The sequence below is a fragment of the Cyanistes caeruleus genome, unplaced genomic scaffold (genome assembly GCF_971803275.1).
Source record: "Cyanistes caeruleus unplaced genomic scaffold, bCyaCae1.hap1.1 HAP1_SCAFFOLD_255, whole genome shotgun sequence".
Lineage (NCBI taxonomy): Eukaryota > Metazoa > Chordata > Aves > Passeriformes > Paridae > Cyanistes > Cyanistes caeruleus.
Window position 1 is genome coordinate 44,102 of NW_028256033.1, and position 25,889 is coordinate 69,990.

The 25,889-nt window shown below is 52.3% G+C and overlaps 1 protein-coding gene across 1 annotated transcript; it reads right to left on the reverse strand.

Annotated features, from left to right (window-relative positions):
• Positions 1 to 6,466: 6,466 nt before the first annotated feature.
• On the reverse strand, positions 6,467 to 22,314 carry LOC147645498 (uncharacterized). The gene is made up of 5 exons (XM_086874547.1): positions 22,199 to 22,314; positions 12,094 to 12,247; positions 8,719 to 8,797; positions 7,531 to 8,532; positions 6,467 to 7,082 (listed from the first exon to the last, which is right to left on the reverse strand). The coding sequence occupies exons 3-4, from the start codon at positions 8,768 to 8,770 to the stop codon at positions 7,553 to 7,555; spliced, it is 1,032 nt and encodes a 343-aa protein (XP_086730673.1). The 5' UTR covers positions 8,771 to 8,797; positions 12,094 to 12,247; positions 22,199 to 22,314; the 3' UTR covers positions 6,467 to 7,082; positions 7,531 to 7,552.
• Positions 22,315 to 25,889: the final 3,575 nt, after the last annotated feature.

The following is a 25,889-nucleotide window of genomic DNA, read 5'->3' on the forward strand; positions in this document are numbered from 1 at the left end:
TAACCTGGCCTTTCCTCTTGATCCTTATCCATGATTTGACAAGTATTGCCTCCTGAAGATACCACCTCACCTAATGGCGAACAGTTCTATCTCATCCAGCTGTCCCTTTTCCTTTCTCAAGTGCTGGAGGAAATGTCTGTGCAGACAATGACATATGCTAGAGGAAGCAATGTCTCTGTGCCAGCTGCTGATGCAGGAAAGGAGGAGATGCCAGGCCCAGGCACAGGAGGTAATTGCTGTGCTGGGCTCTCCCTCGGCCGGGCTGTGTGCCAGCAACTCTTCCCCCATGGCTGGCCCTTGCACGGCTGAGCAGCAGCCAAAGCTGGAGGTGCCTCAGCTTCCAGGCCTCTGGAGCTCATTCCCAGCCCTTAGGAAAAGGGACTCGTTCACCAACATCTCCCTCCCACAGCAGCTGCTCCTGGAGCTGGCCCTAAGCATCCAGAGGCCCAAGGCACAGGAGCAGCCCCGAGTGGGAGCCCTGCTGTGAGCCCAGGGCCACAGCCAGCCCTGGCTCCCAACTGGGCAGGGGCTGCACTGGCCCCTGACAGGGCCTGGCTCTGTCCCCTTGGGCTGGGGGAGCTGTCACGGAGCAGGGAGGGTCAGGGGTGGCAGTGGCTGCTAAGGGATGGGTTTGGCCCGTGTCCCTGGAAGGAGCCACTGCCCAAGCAGCTGTGCTGTCCCGGGCTCTGCTCTTGGCCTTCTGGGCTTTGTTGGGTGTCACAGCCTGTGCCAAGGGGTGCCAAGGTACCTGCAGGCCCCAGCTCTGGGGGCAACAGAGAACGTCCTGGCCATATCCAGTGTGCTGCCAGCTCAGCCGTGGAGCACAGCAGAGGCTCACGCTGCCCATTGCTCCCACAGAAGCGCTTGGCAAGTCCAATATAAATGCTGAGAATGCACCGAGCACCCCAAGAGTGTTCTGCCCGCAGGATGTGCGCAAGTCCTGCATGATAGGCACTGTAGTGACACTGTTCACAGTGCCCCTTTCCATGGTTCTCTGCTATGTTGGATTCCGGTGGTGGAAGGACAAGAAACGGTAAGTTGTTGTTCATCTCCACCCTCCAGCTTCTTGAAAGGCTGCTCATAGCCAGGAGACATTCCCAATGAGGCTGCTGTGGACTTGTGGATAGTCCTTGGTTGTCCAAAACACTCTCCTGAGAGTTCTGCTGCTGCCCAGGCCTTTCATTGGCCTCTTAATTGCTGGGCCTTGTCCTGGGGAGCCCGCTGGGGCTGCAGCCAGTGCTGGCTGCCACTGAGGCTGCCTGGCCAAGAGCAGCCCCAGGAGCAGCAGGCAGAGGCAAAGCAAGGTGGGCAGGAGAAAGAGCGGGGACGAGATTGCCCTTGACAGGCAGAGGTGCTCTGGGGCCTGCTCCTGGCCAGGGACCCTGCCCAGAGCCATCCCCTGCTCTCCAGGGCCTTGAGGGGCAGCTGTCCAGCTGGGCCAAGCTGTGCCAGCAGCTCCAGCCGTGCTGGGGAGCCTTGGCAGCTCTGGGCCCTGCTGTGCAGGAGGGTCCCTGTGTGCCAGTGGCAGCTGGGGGCCTCAGCCACCTCTTCTCTCCACAGTCGCCCTGCTGCAGCTCCAGCTTCCCGGCCAAGAAGGCGCGACTCTCCCTCGCCCCCAGGGAGCCCAAAGACTGTCCGGGTTGACAGCTCTCAGACGTGGTCTCAGAAGGAGGAACCGTTCCAGAAAGCAGAACACCAGCACTCCGTGCCTCCTCCACGGCCCCCCAGCCCGGCTGTGAAGCAGAAGCCCCCTGAGATCCCCCCACCTCCTCCCCTCCCGAGCCGGCCACCCTGGTCCAGCTAGGACTGAAAGTGGGCCAGCCACGGCAGGGCTTGGGCTACCAACAGCTTGGGCCATCTGCTCTTGGCTACAGATAACACGTTACCTGTGGGTAACAGCCAGAGGCAGTTTTCCTACTGTTTTACTTTCAGCAGGGAAGGGCTGAAGATTCTTCCCATGCCTCGTCTCATCCTTCATTCTTTTGATTTTCATATAGCTAGGTGCTTGCTGAATCTTTTCAAATAACTTTATTAACACTTCATATTTTACCCCTCCTACCAAGGGGAAAAAAAAAAATTAAAAAAATTCTTCCATTTAGACTTCATTTTTGCTGTGCTTGGGCCTCTCAGATTTTGAGCAATTGATTTTCCATGGTACTTCTTCCCTTCCTATCTACCAAAAGTTCGTCTGGACAGGAAAATCAACACAATTACTGAGATTCACCTCAAAACCCAGAAGAGAATCTAGCACAAAATATTCTCCCTGTGTACTGCAAAACAAGAAATATTCAGAGGAAAATACTGTGGGAGCTGAGGTTCGTGGAACTCCCAGAATCCTGAGCCTGCAGAGGAGGCAAACAGCCCTGGCAGTGGCTGAGGGGAATTCTCCTCACAGACTCCTCGGAAAGTGTGTCACTTCAGGAGGGGAAAGCTTTTAAACTTTGCCTTACCTTCCTCCTGTGCTAAAATGTAAGGCTCCTCCTGAGAAAATACTGAGCTACAAACAATTCTCCATTCCTTAACAAAGCTACTCAGGTGCTCGACTTAAAGAGTAAAACTAAATGTGGTCAGAAATTTCCCATCAAAGCCCATTTGCAGAGAAACCCCACCATATGTGAGCAAATATTTATTAGCACGAGTTCACCCTAAAGATTGCTCCTTTTTTGTCCCAGAGAGAATATTAGAACCATTTGCTCTTGACAGGACTCCTTGGATGGCCCCCAGATCTGGCTCCTCACCACGCCTTGCCTGGGCTGTTCATGCAGCCGGGTAGCACCACCTGACTTTGCCACCCTGTTCAGACCTTGGGCATGGCTGGTGCCACGGTCCCCTCTGGTGCCACGGTCCCCTCTGGTGCCACAGTTCCCTGCTGGCTTGTGGCGTGTCCCTGCTGCTGGAGGAGTCCTGCTCGTGCTGCTGCCGGTGTTCAACAAGGCCGGTGCTACTCCCCAGCCAAAGAGGGACTAAAGTCACTGCTTTTGGCAGCTCATTGGAACGAGTTCAACACTTCCTCATCTCTATCACAGATAAAAACCCACATACTCCTAAAACCCACATACCAGTATTATAAACTCACCCAATCTACAAAGGTGAGGAGGCCTGAGTGAACAGAAGGTCGGCTTTCAAGCACATTGGGTTTTTAATTTAGTGGAAGCACTCAGCTGTTCACTTATTTGCCAGACTGGATTGCGTGATGCTCTTCTTTTGCTCATGTTAAAGAGGAGCCATGGAGAAATTAGCTAAGAAACCAGAAACATTTGAGGCTCAGGTCTGGCACACAAATAGAGCAGGGTGGCACCTGCCCGCTTTTCCCGCATCCCTTTTCCTGCTGGACAAAGGCGGATGCAGCTCTGCTGGGGGCACCATGGAAAGGGTTCTGATCTGTGCTCCCTTCTAGATTGAGATCAGAACATGGATTATCTGGAAGCCCTGGCACATGGCAGTTTGAGATCCATGGAGAATGCTGGAGGCAAGTTCTCAGTGTCCCTTTCTACACAGAACAATCAGTGTCAATGTGGCAAGGGCTCACTCACATCCATTGCCTCCTGAAGATGCCACCTCCTGTAATGGTTAACAGTTCTTACTGTTGTGGTGTGTTTTGTTTGAATGGTTTCTCCCATTATTCCCCTAAGTCATTGGTTTGCTCCTAGTTTGTATCCTCCTACCCACCTATCAAATCCTGCCTCAAGCCCACCCCTTGTTTTCTCATGTTCCCCATCTGTCATTACACCCATTTGTCAGTCTTCCCTTAGGCCAGCCTCCTACCTGAACCACCCCTCTGGAAATCCCCTGATCTCCAATGCCCCATTGGCCCATGTGACCCACTCTGCTCCCCTTGTTTCCCCTATTGTATTGTAGAATGGAACCTTCCACTCCTCCCACAGCTTCTTCCTATTGGTTAAAATTTTGTACCCTCCCTCTGGCCTCCCCCATATAAAAACCCCCCCACACAGTTGTGTTCTCAGTCTTCAGTCCCTGGACCCTCCAGTGGAGTAAAAGCCTTTGGAACCCATACTGGAGGTCTCCTCCTCATCCTTGTCTCCACCATGTGCCTACCAATATCCTTGTGCCGTGGAGCATTTGCTCTAAGCCGCACCTTGGGTCACCCCGCTGCCGAGTGTCACGATCCCCTAACACAAGTGGGAGTCGTGAGAGGTTCGTTTGAGCTGAGAGTGCAAAAAGGACACCAGGGGATTTCAGTTTAAATCACAACAGCAATAATGCACCTTTATTTTAGTGCCAGCAACATGGGTTGTGTGATAGATGAGAGGGGGAGAGAAAGAGGGAGAGAGGGAAAGAGGGAGAGAGGGGTAAAGAGCCAACGTAAAGAGAGAAAAGAGGTGGTTATAGTTACCAACAGACGAGACGGGGTCACCGGTGTCTTCTTCCATGGGGAGATCTCTCTCGAAGAAAGTAACTTGGAAAAGTCACTTTTACAGTCTGTTTCAAAGCGAGGGGCAGCTGGCCAAGAGGTGGGGAAATTCCCAGGCTATTGTGATGAGACCCCTTGCTCTGGGAAGCAGGTGTAAGGTACAGAACAGGCCGCTCCTTACAAGTCCCTGCTCAGCAGCAGGAATGAAGGCAGTGTACCTTGACAGCACAACAAGCACACCTGCAAACCATCACCTGGCAAGCTTCCACCTCAACCAGGCCAGAACCCCTGCACAAAGTCCCTTGGGGTCTTCAGGGTCTTGGTCTCTGTTCTTGTGATGGTTGTAAGGCAGATGAGGGAAACTTCAGACTGTCTCTTACACCCTAGTAACCCCAAATGACACCAATGAACCCAAATTACCACAAATAACCCCAAATTACTCTAAAGGACTCCTCTGACCCCACACCTGACCCCAAATGACACTTCTGGCCACACACCTGACCCCACAGGACACAGACATTTACCCCCTACTGAGCTCAGTCCTATACAACCCCAAATCCTTCAAAAATCCTCAAAATTTGACCCTGGGAACATCCTAGAATAGCAGGGTCAGTTCCAGTGCAATGAGGCCTTTGTGCCCTTCTCGGCCAGTGGGCACCCCAAAAATCCCATAAATCCTTGGGGTGGGGCCCTAAATCCTTCTGGAATCCCAAAAATCCCCAAATTCCTTTGGGGTGTGGCCCTACATTCTTTTGGAATCCCAAAATTCCTCGGGGTGGGGACCCCAGACCCATTTGGGACCCCCACCCCTGAAACCCCCAGACCATTTTTGGACCCCAATCCCAAAGCTCCCAGACCCTTTAGGGACCCCCCAACCCTTTTTGGAGTAGTCCAGACCCTCTTGGAACCCCAGACCCTTTTGGGATCCCGTAGCCCCCAAAGTCCCCAGACCCTTTGGAATCCCCTTGGCCCTTTTGGGATCCCCAACCCCTGAAACCCCCAGCTCCTTTTGGGACCCCCTGACCCTTTTGGGATCACAGACCCTTTTGGGACCCCCAACCCTTTGTGGTGGGGCGGTGCTGACGCCCCCTCCCCACAGGGCAGCGGCTGTGCCTGGGGGAGGCGCTGGTGCGGGCAGAGCTGTTCCTGTTCCTGACCTCGCTGCTGCAGCGCCTGCGGCCGCGACCCCCGGCACCCCCCGAGGAGCTGCCCACAGCCCCCCTGGAGAGCGGCTGTGCCAACATTGTGCCCCCCTTCTAGCCCCTCCTGCTGCCCCAATGAGACCCCTCCCAAATTCCAGACTGCTCCCCAAATTCAGGAACTGCCCCGGGACCGGGACCCTTCCTCATGGCTGGAAAATCTCCCCCCAGATCCTCCCCAGATTCCACTCCCAACATCCCCCTCGCTTCCAGCTCAGGATGGTGCCCTGATGAGACCTCTCCTCAAATCGCACTCCTGAGATGCCTCCCCATCGCTGGAAAATCTCCCCAAATCCAACCCAAACCCTGCCCCAAAATCGGGAATCCCACTTGAGACCCCTCCCCAAATTCAGGCCTCCCCAAAGTGCCCCTCCTCAATGGGATCAGGACCCCTCCCCATCAATGGAAATTCCCCCAAACCAAAAAAATTCTCCCCAAATCCCCCTTACCAAAATCAGAACCTCCCCCAGGACCCCTGAATTTCCCCCTAAAACCACCAAATTCCTCCCCCAAAATCCCAAAATTCCTCACAAATCCCCCCCAAAACCGAAAACCCCCCATACACCCTCAAAAGTCCCAGATCCTCCCAAGACTAAAAAATTTCCCACAAAACTCCAAATTTTCCCAAAAATCCCAAATTTTCCCCCCAAAATTCTCCCCACCCCCTAAATTTTTCCCCAAAACCCCCAAATTTCCCCCCCAAAACCCCAAATCCTCCCCCTAAAAAACCAGAAGTTCTCCCCAAAACACCAAATTTCCCCCCCAAACCCCCAAATTCCCCCCAATTTCCCAAATTCCACCCCAAAACTCAGGAGATCCCCTGCAAAAAACCAGTGACCCCTCCCAAGAAGCCCCCCAAAATTGCAACTCCCTTCCTCAAAAATCACCAAAAAGCTGAGAACATAAATTTTTTATTTCACATTTTTCGCACTTTGGGTAGGGGGGGAAACCCCAGATTTCCTGGGATTTTTCCCGTTTTTTTGGGGATGGGAGTGCCCCCAACTTTTCCAGCACCCTTGGCGACACCTCTCCAAAATTCCTGCCCCAGTCCCCCCAAATTAAATGCACATAAATAAAAAGAGGGGAAAAAAAGGGAAAAAAGGTAAAAATAAAAAAAAAAAAAGAAAAAAAAGACCACCCCCACCCCATTTTGGGGAAAGGGGGACAGAGGAAAAATTGAGGGAGGGGGTGATTCCCCCCAAAGAAATTGAGGGACCCCTCAAAAAAATTGTGGGAACCCTCTCCAAAAAAAACCCACTTTGAAGAATGCCAAAGCCACCAAAAAATAGAAAAAAAAACCCAACAAAAAACCAAAAAACAAAAAAGGATAAAATTTGGGGGAGAACCCCCAAAAAATGTGACAAAAATGGGGGAACCCCTCCTTGAATCCAAAGAATTTTTTAATTTTTTTTTTTTTCCCAAAAGCAGCAGGTTCTTGGGAGTGGCAGGGGAGGAGAGACCCCCTCCAAATTCCTGGGGCTGTCCCTGAGATCCAGCCGAGGCACCTGGTCCTGGAGGGGGACAAAAAGGGCATTTTAAGGAAATTAAAGGAATTTTGGGGGACTTGGGTGAATTTTAGGGAATTTTGGGGGGCTCTGGGGGCAGGTCTCAATTTTGTGGGGTCTTGCGTTCCGGGGCCGCAACATCATGTCCACGGAGGCCACATTTACCAGGAACCAGTCGGGGACACCAACGAGATGGGATTCTGCTCAGGAAAACATTTATTCAGCTCAGGAACAAACTCAGATCCAGAGACAGCCCCAAACAGAGGCAGGGAGATGGGGTTTGAGAACCAGGGTGGAGTTCAAGGTCAGGGACCACTGGGAACACAGCAAGGGAAAAACCCCAGGGGCCCAAACCCAATCAGAAATCCCTGGGCTGCCACCCCACGAGGGGCCCAGGATGGAGTTTCTTCCTGGGCTCGCAGGGCCCAACCTTCGAGGCAGAGGCTTCCCTTACCAGTGCCTCTGTTGCTGCTGGGTCAAGTTAGAGATCTGGGTGAAGCTCTTCCCACACTGGGGACACTTGTAGGGCCATCTCCAGCATGGATACGCCGGTGCCTGACAAGGGTGGAGTTGTACTTGAACCCCTTCCTGCAGTCAGGGCAGCGGAAGGGCCTCTCATCCGTGTGAATCCACTGGTGCTGGAGGAGATGGGAGCTGCTCTGAAACCTCTTCCTGCATTCAGGACACTCATAGGGCCTCTCCCCAGTGTGGATGCGCTGGTGGATGGTCAGTTGGGACCTCTGGCTGAAACCTTTCCCACATTCCCCACACTCATAGGGCCGTTCCCCAGTGTGGGTCCTCTGGTGGATGGTCAAGTTAGAGCTGTGGCTGAAGCTCTTCCCACATTCCCCACACTCGTAGGGCCTCTCCCCAGTGTGGATGCGCTGGTGGGTGATGAGGGTGGAGTTGTGCTTGAAGCCCTCCCCACAGTCAGGGCAGCGGAAGGGCCTCTCATCCGTGTGAATCCGCTGGTGCCTGAGGAGATGGGAGCTGCTCTGAAACCTCTTCCCACACTCAGGACACTCGTAGGGCCTCTCCCCAGTGTGGATGCGCTGGTGGATGATGAGTTGGGAGTTGCAGCTGAAGCCTTTCCCACATTCCCCACACTGATAGGCCCATTCCCCAGTGTGGATCATCTGGTGGCGGATCAGGAATGAGCTCTGGCCTAAGCTCTTCCCACACTCCAAGCACTTGTAGGGCTTCTCCCCATCCTGAAGCTCCTCATGGACCACCAGCTCAGAGCCCTGGCTGGATCTCTGGCCGCCTTCCCGGCACAGGGTGGGTCTTTCCTCCTCAGAGCACCCTGGGCTGAGTTTGGAGCCCCTCCTCCTGTGGGATCTCTGGGGATTTTCCTCCCTGTTGGATTCCTGAGCCATGGAGCTGCTCAAAACGGCCTCTTCCACGAGGTTCTGCTGTGGGGATTTGTCCTCCCTGGTCTCCATCCTCGGCTCCTTGTCTGGGGGAGGAAGGACAAGGAGAGGATGGGATTTGCCTCCGTGCCAGAGGGAAGGGGAAGGAGATCCCCCCAGTGCGTCCCCGGCAGGACGGCGTCGGCAGCGGGGTTGTCCTGCAGCCGGGGGCCAGGCTGGGCTGGGAGATGGAGCAGGAGAGAGGGGGAAAGGGGCACTGACTTCCTCCTCACCTGCCTGGGTGTCCTGGGACGTCTTCCTCTTCCTCACAGCCTCCTCCTCCATCCAGCCAAGGTTTGGGAATGGGAAATCCTGGTTTGGGGAAAAATACAATTCATGAGCACATTGGAATAGGGGGTTCCTCCTGCCCAAGGCCCTCTCTAGAAGTCACAGGGCACCTTGTGCCCATATAAACCTCCTAAACACCAAGATTCAGTCCTGAAAATGCCTCCCAGGAGTTCCCCATCTCTGGTCTCTCCCCTTTGCTGTTCATGGGTTCCCCCCTGTTCCAGCTGCTGGGGGTCACGCTTGTACTGTGGGTCCCTCATCTACTCGGTCCCTGCCCTCCCCTTGCTTCTGAGAGTGCCAGGAATCCAAAAAGTTCCTCTCATTTCTGTCTCAGCATTTAGGGATGTTGGAGGTTTTTGGGGTCCCAGGGTCCCTTCTCCCCTTATTCTCTTCTTGGGGGTGCAGGTGGTCCATGGAGACCCCCCTGACCCCTCTCCAGGCTGTTGAGGGTCTTGTGAATTGTGGCGCTCCCCTTCTCTGGGGGTCCTGGGGGACACAGGGCTCTGCTCCTCCAGGCTGCCTCTGCCAGCAGCTGCCACCAGGACCCCCCAAGGGGCATTTTCTGCTCAGCTTTGGAGTTCTTCATTCGCTGAACATTCTCCCCAAAAACCCAACCCAGGGACCCCCCAGGATATCTGGGACGAGCTCCCCCTCCCTGGTCATTGCTGGGATGGGGGGGGTGATGATCCCACGGGTGGGGGACTGTGAATTTGGGGAATGCTGGACTGGGATATACTGGGTGTGACTGAGATAATACTGGGATAACAAGCACCTGACTGGGGTTACTGGGAGTGTCTGGGAATGGCTATGGACATGCTGAGGGCAACTGGGATATACTGGGAACACACTGGGAACAACGGGAACCATGCTGGGGACAACTGAAAGCAACTGGGCGTGACTGGGACCATGCTGGGAGGGGATGGGACTATACTTGGGGCTACTGGGTGCAACTGGGATCACACTGGGAGAAACAGGGAGCAACTGGAACCACGCTGAGGGCAACTGGGATCTAACTGGGATCACAGTGGAAGCAGCTGGGCCATGCTGGGCAAGACTGGGACCATACTGGCAGCAACTGGGACTGCACTCAAGAGTGACTGGGAGTGGCTGGGAGCAACTGGGATCAGCTGGAACCACACTGGGGGCAACTGGGAGTGAGTGGGACCATGCTGAGATGGACTGGGACTATTCCAGGGACAACTGGGATCATACCAGGAGGAACTGGGAAGAATTACAACTATTCTGGGATCACACTCAACTGGGATCATACTGGGATCACAGTGGGAGCAGCTGGGTCCCTGCTGGCTGAGACTGGGATCCCACTGAGGGTGACTGGAATCATACTGGGATTGACTGGGAGTGGCTGGGAACAACTGGGATCATGCTGAGAGCAACTGGGAGGAGCTGGGAATGACTGGGAGCGTGCTGGGGCTGACTGGGATATACTGGGAGAGACAGGGAGTCCCAGGGATCACACTGGAGGCTACTGGGGTCACACTGGCACTGCCAGGGAGCAACTGGGGGCCACTGGCCTCATCCTGGGAGTGACTGGGATTAGACTGGGAGTATCTGAGATCAGACTGGGAGTGTGAAGGAAACTGGAAAATTGGGGAAAAAATGGGAAAAAAAGCAGGATCAATAAAAGGAAAATAGAAGGGAAAAATCAGGGGAAAAAAATAGAAAAAAACAGGATGAAATAAAAAAAAAAAAAAAGGGAAAATCAGGAAAAATTTGGGAAAAAAAGAGAAAAGTCAAGGAATAAATGGGAAAAATTGGGGAAAAAATCAGGAAAAGAAAGTGGAAAAAATCTTGAAAAAAATCAGGAAAAATGGGGAAAAAAATCAGGACAAAATAGGAAAAGAAGGAAAAATCAGGAAGAATTGGAAAAAACTGAGAAAATCAGGAGAAAAACTGGGAAAGAACTTGGAAAAACCAGGAAAATAAAGAGGCATAAAATCTAAAAATAGTAGAAAAATAATGGGAAAAAAATTGGGAAAAAATCAGGGAAAACTCAGGGAAATTTGAGAAGAAATTGGGAAAAAGCTAGAAAAAAAATGGGAAAGGAAGATAGAAAAATCAGGAAAAAATAGGAAAGGCATGGAAAAAAAAAAAGTGAAAAAATGGGAAAAATCAGGGAACTATCAGGAAAAGAAAGCCAAAAAGACCCTGGGAAAAATCAGGCGAAATCAAGAAAAAATTCGGAAAAAAAATTGAAAAATCAAGGAAAAAACAAAAATGTTTGAGAAAGCTTGCAAAAAAATCAGAAAAAAAATGTGAAAAAAAAAGAAAGATCAGGGGAAAATCAGGGAAAAAAACAGGAAAAGGATTAAAAAATCTGTAAAAAATCAGAAAAAAATAATGAAAAATTTCAGGAAGAAAATGGGGAAAGCCAGAAAAAATTGGGAAAGGAAAAGGGATAAATCGGGAAAAAAATTGGAAAAGAATTGGGAAAAAATGGGTAAAATCAAGAAAAGAGAGAAAAAAGAAACCTGGGAAAAAACCAGGAAAAATCAGTAAAAAAATTAGGAAATACAGGGAAAAATCAGGGAAAAATGGGGGGAAATCAGGAAAAGAAATGGTGGAAAAAATTGGGAAAAATCAGAGAAAAAAAAATCAAGGGAAAAATGAGGAAAAAAACCTGGGGGACAAAACCTGGGAAAATGTTAAAAAAATTGGGAAAAAGCCAGGAAATATTTAGGAAATGAACAAGCATAATTTAGGAAAAATTTGGAAAAAATGGGGAAATATTGGGACAGATCAGGGGGAAAAATCAGGAAAAAAAAATGTGAAAAATGAGAGAAAAATCAGGAAAAGAAAAAGGGAATAAAACCTGAAAAAAATCAGAAAAAAATTGAAAAAATTGGGGGAAAAATCAGGAAAAAAATTGGGAAAAATCAGGGAAAAAATGGGAAAAAACAGAAAAATCAGGGAAAAATTTGAGAAAAAGTTGGGGAAAAGATAAAAAAATTTGGGAAAAGAAGAGAGAAAAATCAGGGGAAAATCAGGAAAATTTGATAAAAAACTGGAAAAAAATGGGAAAATTTGGGAGAAAAAGGAGGGAAAAAATCAGAAAAAAAGCAAGGGAAAATTAGGAAAAAACTAGGAAAAAACAGAAAAAAATGGGGGAAAAAAGAGTGAAAAAATCTGAAAAAATATTGGGAAAATCTGGGACAAAACGAGGAAAAGAAAGAGGAAAATAATCTGGAAGAATCAGGATAAAATGGGGATAAAAAATGGGAAAAAAATGGGAAAAATCAGGAAAAAAAACAGGATTAAATCCCCCTATCCCATTTTTCCATGGAATTTTAGGAATTGCCTACCTGGGAGGTCGTAGAAGAATTTCCAGACCTGAGAATCCAGGGACTGGGGAAAGGTGGAATTGCGGATGAGCTGCTCAAGGTTTTTTGGAAGACTGATGGCTTGGTCCTCTTCCAGCTTCCACAACATTGGGATGAATCCCACACCTCCTTCTGGCTGGAAATCATGGAAAAATCATGGGAAAGCTGTGATTTAAATTCATGAAATTTTGCCACCAAAGCACCCTTTTTTCCCACCAAAATTTCTATTTTTTTTACCCCAAATTTCAATTTTTGGGATAATTAAATGGGGAAGATAGGGGGAAATGGGGAAAAATAGGATAAAAATGGAGGAAGAATGGGGAAAAGTTAGGGAAAACTACAAAAATATAGGGGAAAAGTGAGAAAAATGTCAGGAAAAATGGAGGAAAATGGGGAGAAATGGAGCCAAAATGGGGGGAAAAAATGGGAAAAAATGGGATAAAAATAGGGAAAATTTTGGGATAATGGGATGGAAATGGAGGAAAAATTGGGAAAAATAGGAGAAAGAAATGGAAGAAAATTGGGATAAAATTGTGGAAAAGTAAGATAAAACCAGGATAAAAATGGGAGAGGGGGGAAATGGGGAAAACTGGGACAAAAGTAGGAAAAAAAAGGTAAAGATGAGGCAAAAATGGGGGAAAATTGGAAGAAATCGGGGAAAATAGGAGTAAAAATGGGGAAAAAACTGGGAGAAAATTGAGCAAAAATAGCATAAAATGGGGAAATAATAGATTAAAAATGGAAAGAATGGGAAAAATAGGAAAACATGGGAGATGATTTGAGTAAAAATGGAGGAAAAATAGGAAAAAAAATGGGAAAAAATGAGGACAAATGAGATAAAAAAGGGGAAAATTGAGAGGAAAAGAAAAAAAATGGGAAAAAAAATTGGGGAAAAATAAGAAATAGGATTAAAATAGGGGAAAATTATATGAAAATGGGATAAAAATTAGAAAAAATAGAGCAAAAATGGGAAAGAAATGGGATAAAAATGGGGAAAAATTGGATAAAAATGTGGAAAAATGGGATAAAATGGAGACAAATTGTACTCTAATAGGGAATGACTGGGAGTGATTTGGCTTATAGTGGGGTGCACAGGAAACTGGAGGCACACGGGGTGAGCAACTGGGCAATGCTGGGAGCAGCCACTGCCGGCACCGGGAGCCCCGAACCCCTTTCCCGGCCATGCCGGACCCGCATCCCCCCGGCCCCTTTGCCGGGGCTCTGCCGCCACCGCCACCGGGACCCCCCAAAAACACCTCCCGGGGACCCCCGGGGTGCCCCCGAGGGGCATCTGCGGCTCGGCTCTGGAGCCCTGCCATCCCCAAACATCCCCCCCAAGAACCCCAAAGCCAGGGAGCCCCGGGGTATTTGGGGCGAGCTCCCCCTCCCCGGGCACCTGCGGGATGGGGGGCGATGGTCCCGAAGGAGCTGCAGATGCAGAGAGCGGGGAGCGCAGGTGGAGCCTCCTCTGCCTGCTCCAGCTCTTCCTCCTCCTGCTCCTCCTCTTCCTCCTCCTCTGTCCCTCCTCTTCCTCCCCCTCTGTCCCTCCTCTGTCCCTGGGCGTGGTTCGGAGCCCTCGGGTGAGCGGGGCCGGGCCGGGACACGATGGGAAAGGGCTGGGTCCCCCACAAACCGAGCTGGGGGCAGCGGAGCTTTGGGGGAACAATGGGAACGGGGCGGGACAGGGGAACAGGGGGAGGTGGGAGCACTGAGGGTCCCCCAGTTCACCCCAGGAGCCCCAAGCCCCGTCCCAGCCCCCCCAGTTCCCCCCGCAGCCCCGGCTGAGGGGGGCTCAGCCCAGGAGCCGCCGTCGTTCGGGGCTCCCCCGAGTGCAGGAACGGGAGAGTTCCCGGCTCGGGGAGGCCCCAGCACAGGAGGGGATCTTGTCCCTCTTCCAGGGCCTTTCGGGGTCTTCAGGCCCCTCTCAAGAGGAGTTTTTCTCTTTTTCAGGTTTTTTCGGGGGTCCCACCACTACAGGGGTGTTTTTTCCTCCCCATTTTAGGGTGTTTGTGCGGCCGCAGCCCCACAAGCCCCTTTTGAGGGGGGATCATGACGGCTTTAAGTGACATTTTTAGGGGTGTCCCCACCCCAAGCCCCTGTAGGGGATGTTTTGTCCCCCAGGGTGGATTTTGGGGGTTCTCTCTACCATGGCCGCTTTAGGGGCCCCCGGTGTTGTCGGGTCCCACTGCAACTCCTCTTAAAAGGGCAACACCGCTCCCGTTGGTTCCGGCAGTGGAGCCCGGGAGGGGTTGGGGGTCCCGGGAGGGGTTTGGGGTACCTGGGTGATGCCGATGAAGGTGATGGGGTCCCCATGCTGGGTATAAACCTTGGTGAGGGGTTCCTGGGAATTTTCAGAAGTTCTGTGTGTTTTTGGGGCCATGGTGTTTTTTGGGGGTTCCCAAGGGGGTTTACAGGAGTCCCGATGAGGGAATTTGGGCGATCCCAGGGGTGGAGTTTGGGGTCCCAAGGCTGTTTTGGGGTAGCTGCTGGTGATGGAGATGGGGACCCCATGCCAGGTATGAACCTTCTCAATGTCTGTATGGGGTTTTGTGGTTTTGGGGAGTTTTTGGAGCACCAGGGATGTGTTTGGGATCAGGGGAGGTTGGGGTGTCCCGGGGGGTTTGGGGGTTCTCGGCAGGTTTGGGGGTACCTGGGCAATGCGGGTGGCAGTGCTGGGGACCCCGTGCCGGGTTTGAACCTTCTCACTGCGCACAGGCAGTATCAGCGTGTTCAGGGAGATCCTGGGGGGCCCGGGGGGTCACCCCAAATCTCAGGGACCCCAAATGCTGAGGGACCCCCCAAACTGCCCTCACCGCTGGATCTGCTGCAGGCAGGGGGGCACCAGCACTCGGCCCCCACCCTCCACCATCACAGGGGGGCTGTGGAAGAAATCTGGGGGTGCACGGACAGGTCGGGTGGGACCCCCAAAGTCCTGGGGGAGGGGATACGGGGGGACTTCCAGGAATTCCAGTTATCGGGGGATGAGAGGGGACCCAGGAAGAGTTTAGGGGGGCTGGATGGGTCCTGGGGGAGACCCCCAGGAGTCTTGTGGGGGGTGGGGAGGGCAAGGACCAGGGCAACCCCCAGGATGGGTTTGGAGGGGAACCGGATTGGGGCTCTCATGGCTGCGGGATGGGGAGATCTGCCCATGGAATTCCATGGGAATGGCATGGCAGTGAGGTCCATCCACAGAATTCCCTTGGGAATGGGACAGCAGCAGGATCCATGCATGGAGATCTCACGGGAATGGGATGTCTGAAATCCATCCATGGAATTTGCATGAGAATTCCCACGTTCCCAAATTTTGCCCTCCCAAATCCCACATTCCCATTCCCATATTCCCATGGGAATTCTGCCCTCCCCACCTTTACACTCCAGCGCCTCCCGCCCATATCTGACATATTTCCAGAGACATTCCCTGCAGCTGTGAGCCAGGGAATTTGTTAATCCCTCAGCCTGGATCTCAGGGATCCCCATGGCGGTGCCACAGTTGCCATCGCAGCCCCACAGATCCCCCAGCCCCGGCTCCCCCCGCTCAGCCCCGCTCTGGCTGTGCCGCTGCTGCAGCATCTGCAGCTCCCCGCTGGCCCCGTGCCGGTGCCGCTCCTTGTGCCGACTCTGGCTATCCCAATATCCCAGCCCTGGCTATCCCAATATCCCAGCCCTGGCTATCCCAAGATCCCAGCTCTGGCTATCCCAATATCCCAGCTCTGGCTATCCCAATATCCCAGCCCTGGCTATCCCAATATCCCAGCCCTGGCTATCCCAATATCCCAGCCCTGGCTATCCCAATATCCCAGCCCTGGCTATCCCAATATCCCAGCTCTGGCTATCCCAATATCCCAGCCCTGGCTATCCCAATATCCCAGCCCTGGCTATCCCAATATCCCAGCCCTGGCTATCCCAATATCCCAGCTCTGGCTATCCCAATATCCCAGCCCTGGCTATCCCAATATCCCAGCTCTGGCTATCCCAATATCCCAGCCCGGGCTATCCCAATATCCCAGCCCTGGCTATCCCAATATCCCAGCCCGGGCTATCCCAAGATCCCAGCTCTGGCTATCCCAATATCCCAGCTCTGGCTATCCCAATATCCCAGCTCTGGCTATCCCAAGATCCCGGCCCTGGCTATCCCAAGATCCCGGCCCTGGCTATCCCAATATCCCAGCCCTGACTATCCCAATATCCCAGCCCTGGCTATCCCAATATCCCAGCTCTGGCTATCCCAATATCCCAGCCCTGGCTATCCCAAGATCCCAGCCCTGGCTATCCCAATATCCCAGCCCTGGCTATCCCAATATCCCAGCTCTGGCTATCCCAATATCCCAGCCCTGGCTATCCCAAGATCCCAGCCCTGGCTATCCCAATATCCCAGCCCTGGCTATCCCAATATCCCAGCTCTGGCTATCCCAATATCTCAGCCCTTGCTAGCCCAAGATCCCAGCCCTGGCTATCCCAATATCCCAGCCCTGGCTATCCCAATATCCAGCCCTGGCTATCCCAATATCCCCGCCCTGGCTATCCCAAGATCCCGGCTCGGCTCCGCCCGGCCCCGCTCGCTGCGGCGGCGCTGGAAGGGGATCCCAGCCAGGGACCCCATGGACATGGACTGCGGGAAGCCCGGGCCGGGCTCCGACAGCGCCGCGTGCAGGGAACGCAGGGAGAGGAGAACTGGGGGGACATTTGGAGATTTGGGATCGGGGGGGTCACGGCTGAAGGAAAGGGGGAACGGGGAGAGCCGGGAAGGGCATTTGGGGATGCCAGGAGTGACAAGAGGGGAGGCTAGGGCTGGCTAGATGTGGCATGGCTGGAGTTCAGGGCGTTCCTGTACCCAGGAAAGGGAGCTCCAAGGGTCCCCGCTGTCCCCATTGCCAGGACAGGGCAGGGAAAGCCGGGATGGCTGGGAATAGGGGTCCCGGGTGTCCTGAGTGCTGAGGAAAGGAGGGGCTGGCTGCTGGGAGAGGCAGGAATAGGGGTCCGGGGGGTAAATGGGTGAAGGAGAAGGGGGCTCTGGGGGCTGCGGGAGGCGGGATGGCCGGGAAAGGGGTGCAGGCGTTCCTGGTGCCGGATAAGGGGGTGCAGGGTGGGACCCACGGCCGGGAATGGGGGTTCGGTGGGATGGCGGTGCCCAGGAATGGGGGTTTAGAGGCCCCTTGGAGCTCCGGAATGGGCGATCAAAAAGTCCCGGTGCCGGGGTCCCCCTCACCTCTCGCCGCCCCCCGGGAGCGCCCCCGGCCCCAGCGCTGGAGCCATCGCGCTGCTCCGCTGCGGCCCCGCCCACAGCCCCGGCCCCGCCCCCAGAGCCGCCCCCGGCCCCGCCATTGGCGCCGCTCTTTGCTGCCCGCCAGTGGCAGCCCGAGGCTGCAGTGACGTCACCGGTCGCCGGGCAGATCCCGGCGGCGCAGGGCGGCCAAGGCGGAAGCGAAAGTGCCCGAGGGAGCGCGGGGGGAGGGGACGGGGCAATTCCAGGGAATTCCCCTGGATCCCCTCCCGGGATCCCCCGGGACCCTCCTCGGCCGCGCACTGCGGGACCCCCGGGACAAACTGGGCTGAACTCCCGGGCCCTGCGCCCAAACTCTGCCTGGAACCCGCCGGCTTCGGCCCAAAGCGGGGGAAGCCCCGGCATCCGCGGATCCCATTTTTCCTGCGGCTGCGGCTCCCCAGCCCCGGCGGAGCAGGAGCGGGCGCTGGGAGCCCGAGCCCCGATTCCCAATCTCCTTCTCTCTCTCTCTGCTGCTCTCTCCCTCTCCTCTGGGTGATCAGAAATGCCAGAGCGGCTGGAGAGCCCCGTGCCCAGCTCGGCTTTCCCTGGAAAGGGAGGCCTGGGGGTGCGGTGCCCCGGGATGGCCGGGAATGGGGCTCCGGGGGTCCCCGGGCTGACGGAACCGGGGGATCCAGGGGCTGCCAGGGGAGGATCCCCGGGAAAGGGGGTGCAGGGCGCTGTTGGTGCAGGAGAAGGGGGTGCTGGGGGTCCCGGAGCTGGGGAAGGAGATGCGGGGGGGTCCCAGGGCCCAGGAATGGGGATCCAAGGGGGTCCCAGGGGGGCTCCCCAAAGCCCCTCCCAGGGCACAGCAGGAGCTGGGTCAGGAGCTCTGGCAGAGACAAAAGGGGGTGAGCCCGGCATGGGGGGGACATGGGGGAGTCACAGGTGCTCCTGGGGGGAGACACGACCCCCGGGGACCCCTCCTCACCTTCTCCCACGTACCCCAACAGAGCCCCTAAATGGATGAGCAGAGCTCAGTGACTGCAGTATGAAACTTGTTCAGTGGCACAGGAGGATTTAGAATTGAGGACAGGGGAAGGGTTTAACCAAGCCTCCTGTTTAAACAGCCTGGAGAGGGGGCTGGGAAGAAACCCATGCCTGCATTGAATTGAGAGAGATCCAGACCCAGGCTGGGAGAGATTTGAGACACACCCACCTTTGGACTTTGCTGTCCACAACACCCTGTCACATGAAGGTAAAACCTTACAAAAGAAAGGACTTGGAAAACCATGGTTTAGGACTTGTTACGTGGGCTTAGTGTAGCTAGCAGCTGGCCTGATAAGTTCTCATGCAAAAACATCTTGAGAATGAAAAGTTTGTTAACATAACAAACTATTCTTGGGCAGAAAAACAAGTGCACCTGTAGTAACAAGGGATCTGTCCCATGGGAATCAGTAGAAAAAGTATGAAAACATTGTTAGAGAGAAAAGTTTGGATTGACGTGTACACTCACCATTACCAACCAGTGAACTGAGTTCCCAACCAACTGGAATTAAGCACGGTGCCTTCTGATAACCATGTAAATATAAGCTGTGTGCAATAAAGCTTTGGCTGTGATGGAAGAAGAAACAGGTGTCATTGTCCATCTCTACTGCGACACACCCAAGCAGGACATCGGGTCCTGCCGAAGCAGTGGAAAGAAGCAGCTCTGGTGGCCAAGTGGCACGGCCCATTCCAAGTGTCCCTGAGCACAGAAACAGCCCCAGCACAGCTGAACACGGGGGGACCCCTCAGCCTCGGCTCAAGGGCTCTGCAGCCCCGCAGATTTGGATTTCCCGGCTGCAGCAGGAGGATGGGAGCCGCCCCTGAGCCTGCACTGAAGGCAAGGCAGCAGCAGCCAGGGCTCCCCAGCGGGGGAAGCCCCTGGGCCTGCCCACAGATCCTCTGCTGAAATCCTCGGCCTGGGCACCCTCCTTTGGCATCTCCAGCCCCTGCGGGACAATCCTGGCTGGCACTGCTGGAGCTTCAGGGCTTTCTGTGCCTGCCCTCGCCACAGCTGCTGGGGAAGGCACCGTGAGAATTCCACTCTGGCTCTCAATTACACTCACACTCTGGGCTGCCTGGGATTAGAGTATTGGAAAATAGACCAAGTGTAAAATTATTTTTTATTTGATTTCTCCAGTCAGGCTTGGTTTGCATTTGCCTTGGGGAAAGGAATTTTAAAGGGTTTTTTAAAGGGATGTTCCACCACTCAGCAGAGATGAGCTTAACATGTCAACAGACTGGGAAGAGCCCAAAAGATTCCCACAAAGACAACGACCATCAACAAAACATCAAGGCCCAGCAGCAAACATCAACCAACATCTACCCCAGACACTGCCCTGGCACAGCTGGAGACACCTGGTCTGGAAAAGGCTGAGCAGGAAATCCAGGAGTGCTGACCTAATTCACATCAGAGGCACAGAAATCCGGGTGCAACAGGAAACCAAACACTAAGGACTCCACACCTTGGAAACAATGAACACTAAACCAATGGATTTCTATGGGTTCAGACTGTATTAAGTTTAGGAAATATCTAGTAAAACTCACATGTCATGGAATGATTTTCTCTGCACATGCAGACTATGTGTGGCTGAAATGATTCTCTTCAGAATCAAGCAATGCCTTATTTTGCTAAAGACATTGTTGGAGAGTTTTTGCTTTTCACAGTTTCAGTGAAAGGATTACACCATTAGAAGAATTTTTTGCAATAATTCTACTTTTATATTGTCAGTTCTGTTTGGGCCAGGGGTGTGAGAATCAGTTTTTAGTCAGAGGAGAAGAAAAAAAAAAACTTGATTGCTTTCTAATTTTTGTTTTTATATTTGTGCGTGGCTTGTAGTGATGGCAACATTATGGTATGGGTTTTTCCATGTTCACCTTTAAGCTGCATTTTGAAAACCAGAAAACCTTGAAATGTGGCCCTTTAAAATGGAAACAGTTAATAGAAAATTGTCTTAAAAAAGAAAAAAAAAAAAATTGGGGGGGGTGGGGTTGGGGCTCCATGTGAGTCATCCCATGGCTGCCCAGGAAGAGAAGCTTCATTCCAGGCAGCCAGCAGAGGAGCTTTAGAAATGCAAATTAACACCTCTGGGGCAAAGCCTGGACAATGTACCAGGGTGTTCCTGCCTGGGGGAGGAATTGGGCTGAATTCTCTGCCCCTCACCCCAAGCTCTGCCTGGGGGCACAGATGGAATTTGCACAGCTGAAGGCAGAGCCCATGGTGAGGATATCTGACTCTGCAGCAGAAATTGGTTAATCTGAAAAGGAAAACTGCAAATGGACAATGCTGTGAAAATTTCACTATAAAAAATGGGGGAGAATCATCCCACTCCCCACCTCAACTTGTGCTCTCACTTTCTATGTTATATAAGGTGAATTAGAGCACTGGGGGTTTTTTTGGTACCCCAAGTTAAGGGAAATCAGTTGGGAATCCAAGTATGTGCTGATTTAATTAGAGAAAAGCCCAAAATTGATGCAGCCCTGCCCAGAGGGAGCACCCAAAAATGGGGAAAATATGAACAGCCACCAGAACAAATCCTGCAACACCATGGACCAGCCCCTGGGAACCCTAATGAATTCATATCAGGAGCCAGAGAACTAATTTATTATTTCCATGGTATAATTAGATTACAGGATGTCCTCAAAATAATACCCAACCAGACAGCTCCAGTTCCAGAATTCCCAACCAATCCACCCAGATGAGGAACACATTTCACCATGGGATGGAGTCACATTATCTTTTAGCAGAAAAAGGAGGCAGAGTTTGTGGAAAGTTAAATTACTCAAACTGCTGCTGGCAAATAGATCACAGAGGAAAAGTGGAGAAACAGATAACAAAGGATATAAGAAAAGAGCTCATGTACTGGTCCAAACGTGGAAAGGATGGGAATGGGCAACATTTCTGTGGTTCCCTGGCAGACCATGGGTTAAACGAATGCACTTTCTCCTCTTACATTCTACAGCAACTCTCATCTTTTCACCATGCACACACCTTGCTGAGTGCAGCTCATTCAGCAGCTGAGCAAGGGGATGCAGGGGGCAGCCAGGCCTCCTGAGCCACAAACGGCTACAAAAGGACAGCGAATGAGGGCACTGAGAGCAATCCCAAAATCAAAGAACACCCAGGAAGAAAAAACAGAGCCAATGAGTGAATCTGCTTGCAGATAGGGCCAAGGACTTGCACATAAGGAAGCAATGGGGAAAAGCCTCAGTTTCAGAAAATGTTACTAATTGACAAGGACCGCTGCTCTGACAAAGTCCCGCTAAATTCCTGAACTTCCAGAAGAACAAAGACTTAACAGAGCCATCAATATCGGATGTTCTACAAAAGTGGTGGGTACATATTAACCGGGACATGCAGGAGGCAGATGGGGAAGTCTGAACCTTCCAAGCACCTCCGCCAGTGGGGAAAGGGACAGGGACACGCGGCCGGGAAAATCAGGACAAAAACGAGGCCGCGTCCTCCAGCAGCTGGAGAGAGCGCACGGCAAATGCCCCACGGCCTCTCCCTTTGGGCAGCAATAAAGTCACTCTCACACCGCTCCTCGGGCTCCTTTGGCCACACAAACCTCTGTCGCCGGGAATTTTCCCGCCCAGCCCCGGGCACAGCGCAGCCACCTCCGGGCTACCGACACGAAGCGGGACGAGCCAGCGCTGCTCCGGCACCGGCTCCTGCCGAGGCCCCAGCGGGAAGGAGACCGCGGGCAGCCGCTCCCGCAGCGCCCTCACGCCAGGGCCAACACGGGCCGCCCACGGCACAAGCCACCCGCCACAGCCCCCCGCCGCCCCCTCCCGGGCCCGCAGCGAGCCCCGAGCCCCCGCAGAACCGAGCGCGGCTCCCACCTGCGATGGCTGGGGCCGCCTCCGAGCTCCGCCGCCGCCTCACCGGGCTCCGGCCGCTGCCGCCGCTGCCGGGCCCGCACAGACGCTCCAGCAATGGCGGCTCTCCTGCCCCACGGCCGCCCTGGGGGCGCCAGCGGGGCCGGGCTTGTCCCCGCTCTGCCCAATCAGAGCGCGCCAGAACCAAGAGTGACGGCAGCAGCAGCCAATCGCAGCCAGCGGCGGGCTCTGCACACGGCACAGCCACGCCCCGCGCTCTCAGGGCCCCCCGGGCTGTGTGAGGGGAAGGGCGGAGATGAGGAACAGGCCTGGAACGGGCCCGGCCCGAGCCGCCATTTAGCTCCAAACACAAACAAAGTTCTCCGCAGCTCCCGGCCCGCCTTTCCCTGCCCTGGGTGTTCGGTGGCTCCGGCTCAGCGGGAAGCCCTGGGGCCTCACTTCTCCCACCTCTAATTAGGTGCCTCAGTGCATCGCTCGGATTTCTCCCAAAAAGGAGAAAACTGCCCCAAATACCTGTGGATGAGTGGGGGAGGAGAGAGATTTCTGGCAGAAAATTCCAAAAACTCAGTGAAGGATTGTGAGAAGTAAATTAATACCCCTAAAACCAGCTTCCCCCCACCCCTCCCTCCTCCCAGCTGTGCCTCCTCCCCCGGCAGTGCAGGTGCGGTGAATTAAAGGGCCAGGAGACCTTCTGCTCCCATTAACAAGCCTTTATTAGAGAGAACTGGGCCTAAAGGTGGGAGCTCGGGGTGCACGCCGCCACCGCTGCTCCCTGTGGTCGATGTCGAGGATCACACAGGCCTGTCATCATCCACTGTCACCAGGACCAGAGCCTCTATCCTCACCAGGATCACCCAGAGACTCTGTCTCAGGCTCAAAGGTCTAGGGGTGTCTTCCCTCTCAAGTCCTGCCCAGGTCATGGCAACCAGCTTGCCAGACTGAGATTGGCGCACCCAGTCTCCCCAGGTCCCCGCTGCCTCCACAGTGGGGTCCTCCAGATGTTCCCTGAGCGTGGCTCGTTGTCCAGGGCTGTCTTTGCTCCCAGGTGGTAATATGATTTTAATATGCACCCATGTGCAAGTCTTTATGGGAAATGGGGAAGTTCATCCTGGGCAGCAGCGGCTAAATTGCCCGACGGGTTGGGAGGGGGTAAGGGATGGGGATACAAATGCAAGGATAAAACAAGTACAAACTTCTTGACAGTGGGCCCTTTTAAGGCTTGCAACACCAAAAAGAAATAAAACAAATATGAACTCCTTAACAGTGAACCTTTTTGGGACTTACAACACCAAAACCCCTTATCCAGGGACCTAAACTGGGATTGAAACAGGAACATATAATTTGAACATTGGGATTTTTATTTATAACAATATCCCCCCTCTTTTAATTTGACCAGGCATCAGCCTGCGTCAACTTGTTGTTTCAGGCTCCTGGTAGTGAAACTTCTTTAGTCTTTGGTATTGGTCATATACCCTTTTTGCTTCTTTCAGCTCTGAACTTTCTAACATTAGGATCTTAGTTTTTCCCTTCTCTTGGGTTATTTCTAATGAGTTGTAGATCGTGCTGCTAGACTGTATTACTGAGGTAATCATTCTGATCAAACATGGGATGACACAGGGAAGAAATAACAGTCCTGCTAGTCCCGCTATACCAATGAATGCCACCTTTTTCCACCAGCCCTTAAAGGACCAGAAACTATCCCACCAATCAGTATTCAGGATCGGCATCCATTCTTGGTTCCCTACGTAGGAGATTTTTCTGATCTCTTTAGAAATGTTCCAGATTACTTCACTTTTATCATCTATTTCTAGGCAGCATTCAGAGGTGTTGAACTTCCCACAGATTTCCCCCTCATCAGCGAGAAGGTAATCTACTGCCAGTCGGAGTTGGTACACCAGGTACATCAGGTCTGGGAGAGGTGGTCACTTATATGATCAAGAGCCAGGGCTGTTTTGTTCCATGTTATTTCAATTACAGCTTGGAGCCTGATTATTCTGTTTAACATGTATATTGGGGTCCTATATCCCCAGGACCCATCCTGGGCCCAGGTCACTGGCCCATAAGTTCTTATTATTTCCTCCAGGGTCCAGACTGTTCCTTTCCAATTCTGGGTCCCTCCTGTGCTTATTACACTCCTCTTCTTCCTTTTTAGGGGCCTCTTTAGGTTGTCATATAGTGGTACTCCAAGCTCTGAGCCAGCTTGTTTTGGGAGCAGGAAGAAAGCTGGCTTTATCACCCCAATCGTGCAGCTACCTGACCAGTCTCCTGGTAGATGTGTATAAGCTGCATCCCCGCAGATCCAAAAGAAATCATCTGGGGCTTCCCAAAAACCCTCCCTGTCTTCATAGGGGTACTCCCAATGATTTGATAGGCTTCTAATTCCCCAGAAGGGATTGATCCCTTTTTCTGCACATTCGTAAAGGTTATATCCTTTGTGATGAATGCACCCTTTTTCTCTCTTCTCTAAGGATCAATATCTTAGGTTGGGCTCCTGGGGGAACCCATTTAGTTCCTAGATTCTTCGTTATCTTTTGCATGCCATCCGCCCCACCAGGGTCCTATATCTTTTTCCAGTTTGTGGAATACAGTCTTCCCCAATTACCTTAGCCTTTAATTCCCATTTTTCTCTTCTCCTATACCCTGGTGTGTTTTGGCCTTCCCCAGTTCATTTTATGCTTAGAATTTCTCAAGGTTTCAAGCTAATTCCCTCCCAGGGCCAAATATCAGACATTTTAGTACTCCCACATACCCAACAATCAGTTATATTTAATTCCTTGCTGATGTTTTCAACTAAATCAATGAACAAGTTCTTCCCACTCAAATTTTCCCATTCTTCATTTCCCACGCTCATGTCCACTCTTTTCTCCTTTACCACATCAGGTTCACCTTTTACTGGTTCGTTCATTTCAAAGCACAGCCAAGTATCCCTCATGGGACAGTCTCCCAAAAGACGTTCTCTAAAAGTGGCTGTATTTCTGGTAATCCAATATGTTTTTCCGTTTTCTTGGCATTCTTCTAATTGTGATTTGTTATAACAAGAAGGACTCAAGTTTGTGTGGACCCTTACCAGGGACCCTAGATTTTCCCCATCATGCAAGGGATAATAACATTTCATGCAAGAGTCTGTCCCCATGGCATTGGTGAGGTGCATTGCTATCACCAGACCTACCATGAGCCTTGTGATGATCTTTTTAGGCTCCCTCCAGTCTGTGACTCCCAAGAGTCCAGCAGGAACCATGTTTGATCTCCCCTGGTCTTGCCTCTTGGGGTTTTCCTCACACTCTTTTGGGGGTCTGGGTCCAAGGCTTACAGCTTTATTATTTTTTTTGTCCTTCTCCTTTTTACTGTTGTTGTTTTTGGTCTTGGGAAAAGCTGCCCAGGGAGGAATATAGTCTTGGCTAGGAAATTGGAGCCTTATTCGGGGGGGGGGAGGGGTTCTTTTACTTTTTCAAATAATAATAATAATAATAATAATAATAATAATAATAATAATAATAATAGTTACAAGTTAACCACAACTGGAAAACACTTTAACATTAGTTCACAAACTTTCAAGAAACACTTAACCACAAATGTAGCAGCCAAGAGAACACTTAACAACAACTGTTGTAATTCCAGTTCCTGATTGGGGACTTTAGTCTCTGGGTTTCCTTCTTTAGGTTATTTTCAAGTCCTTGGTGTTGGGGACAACAGT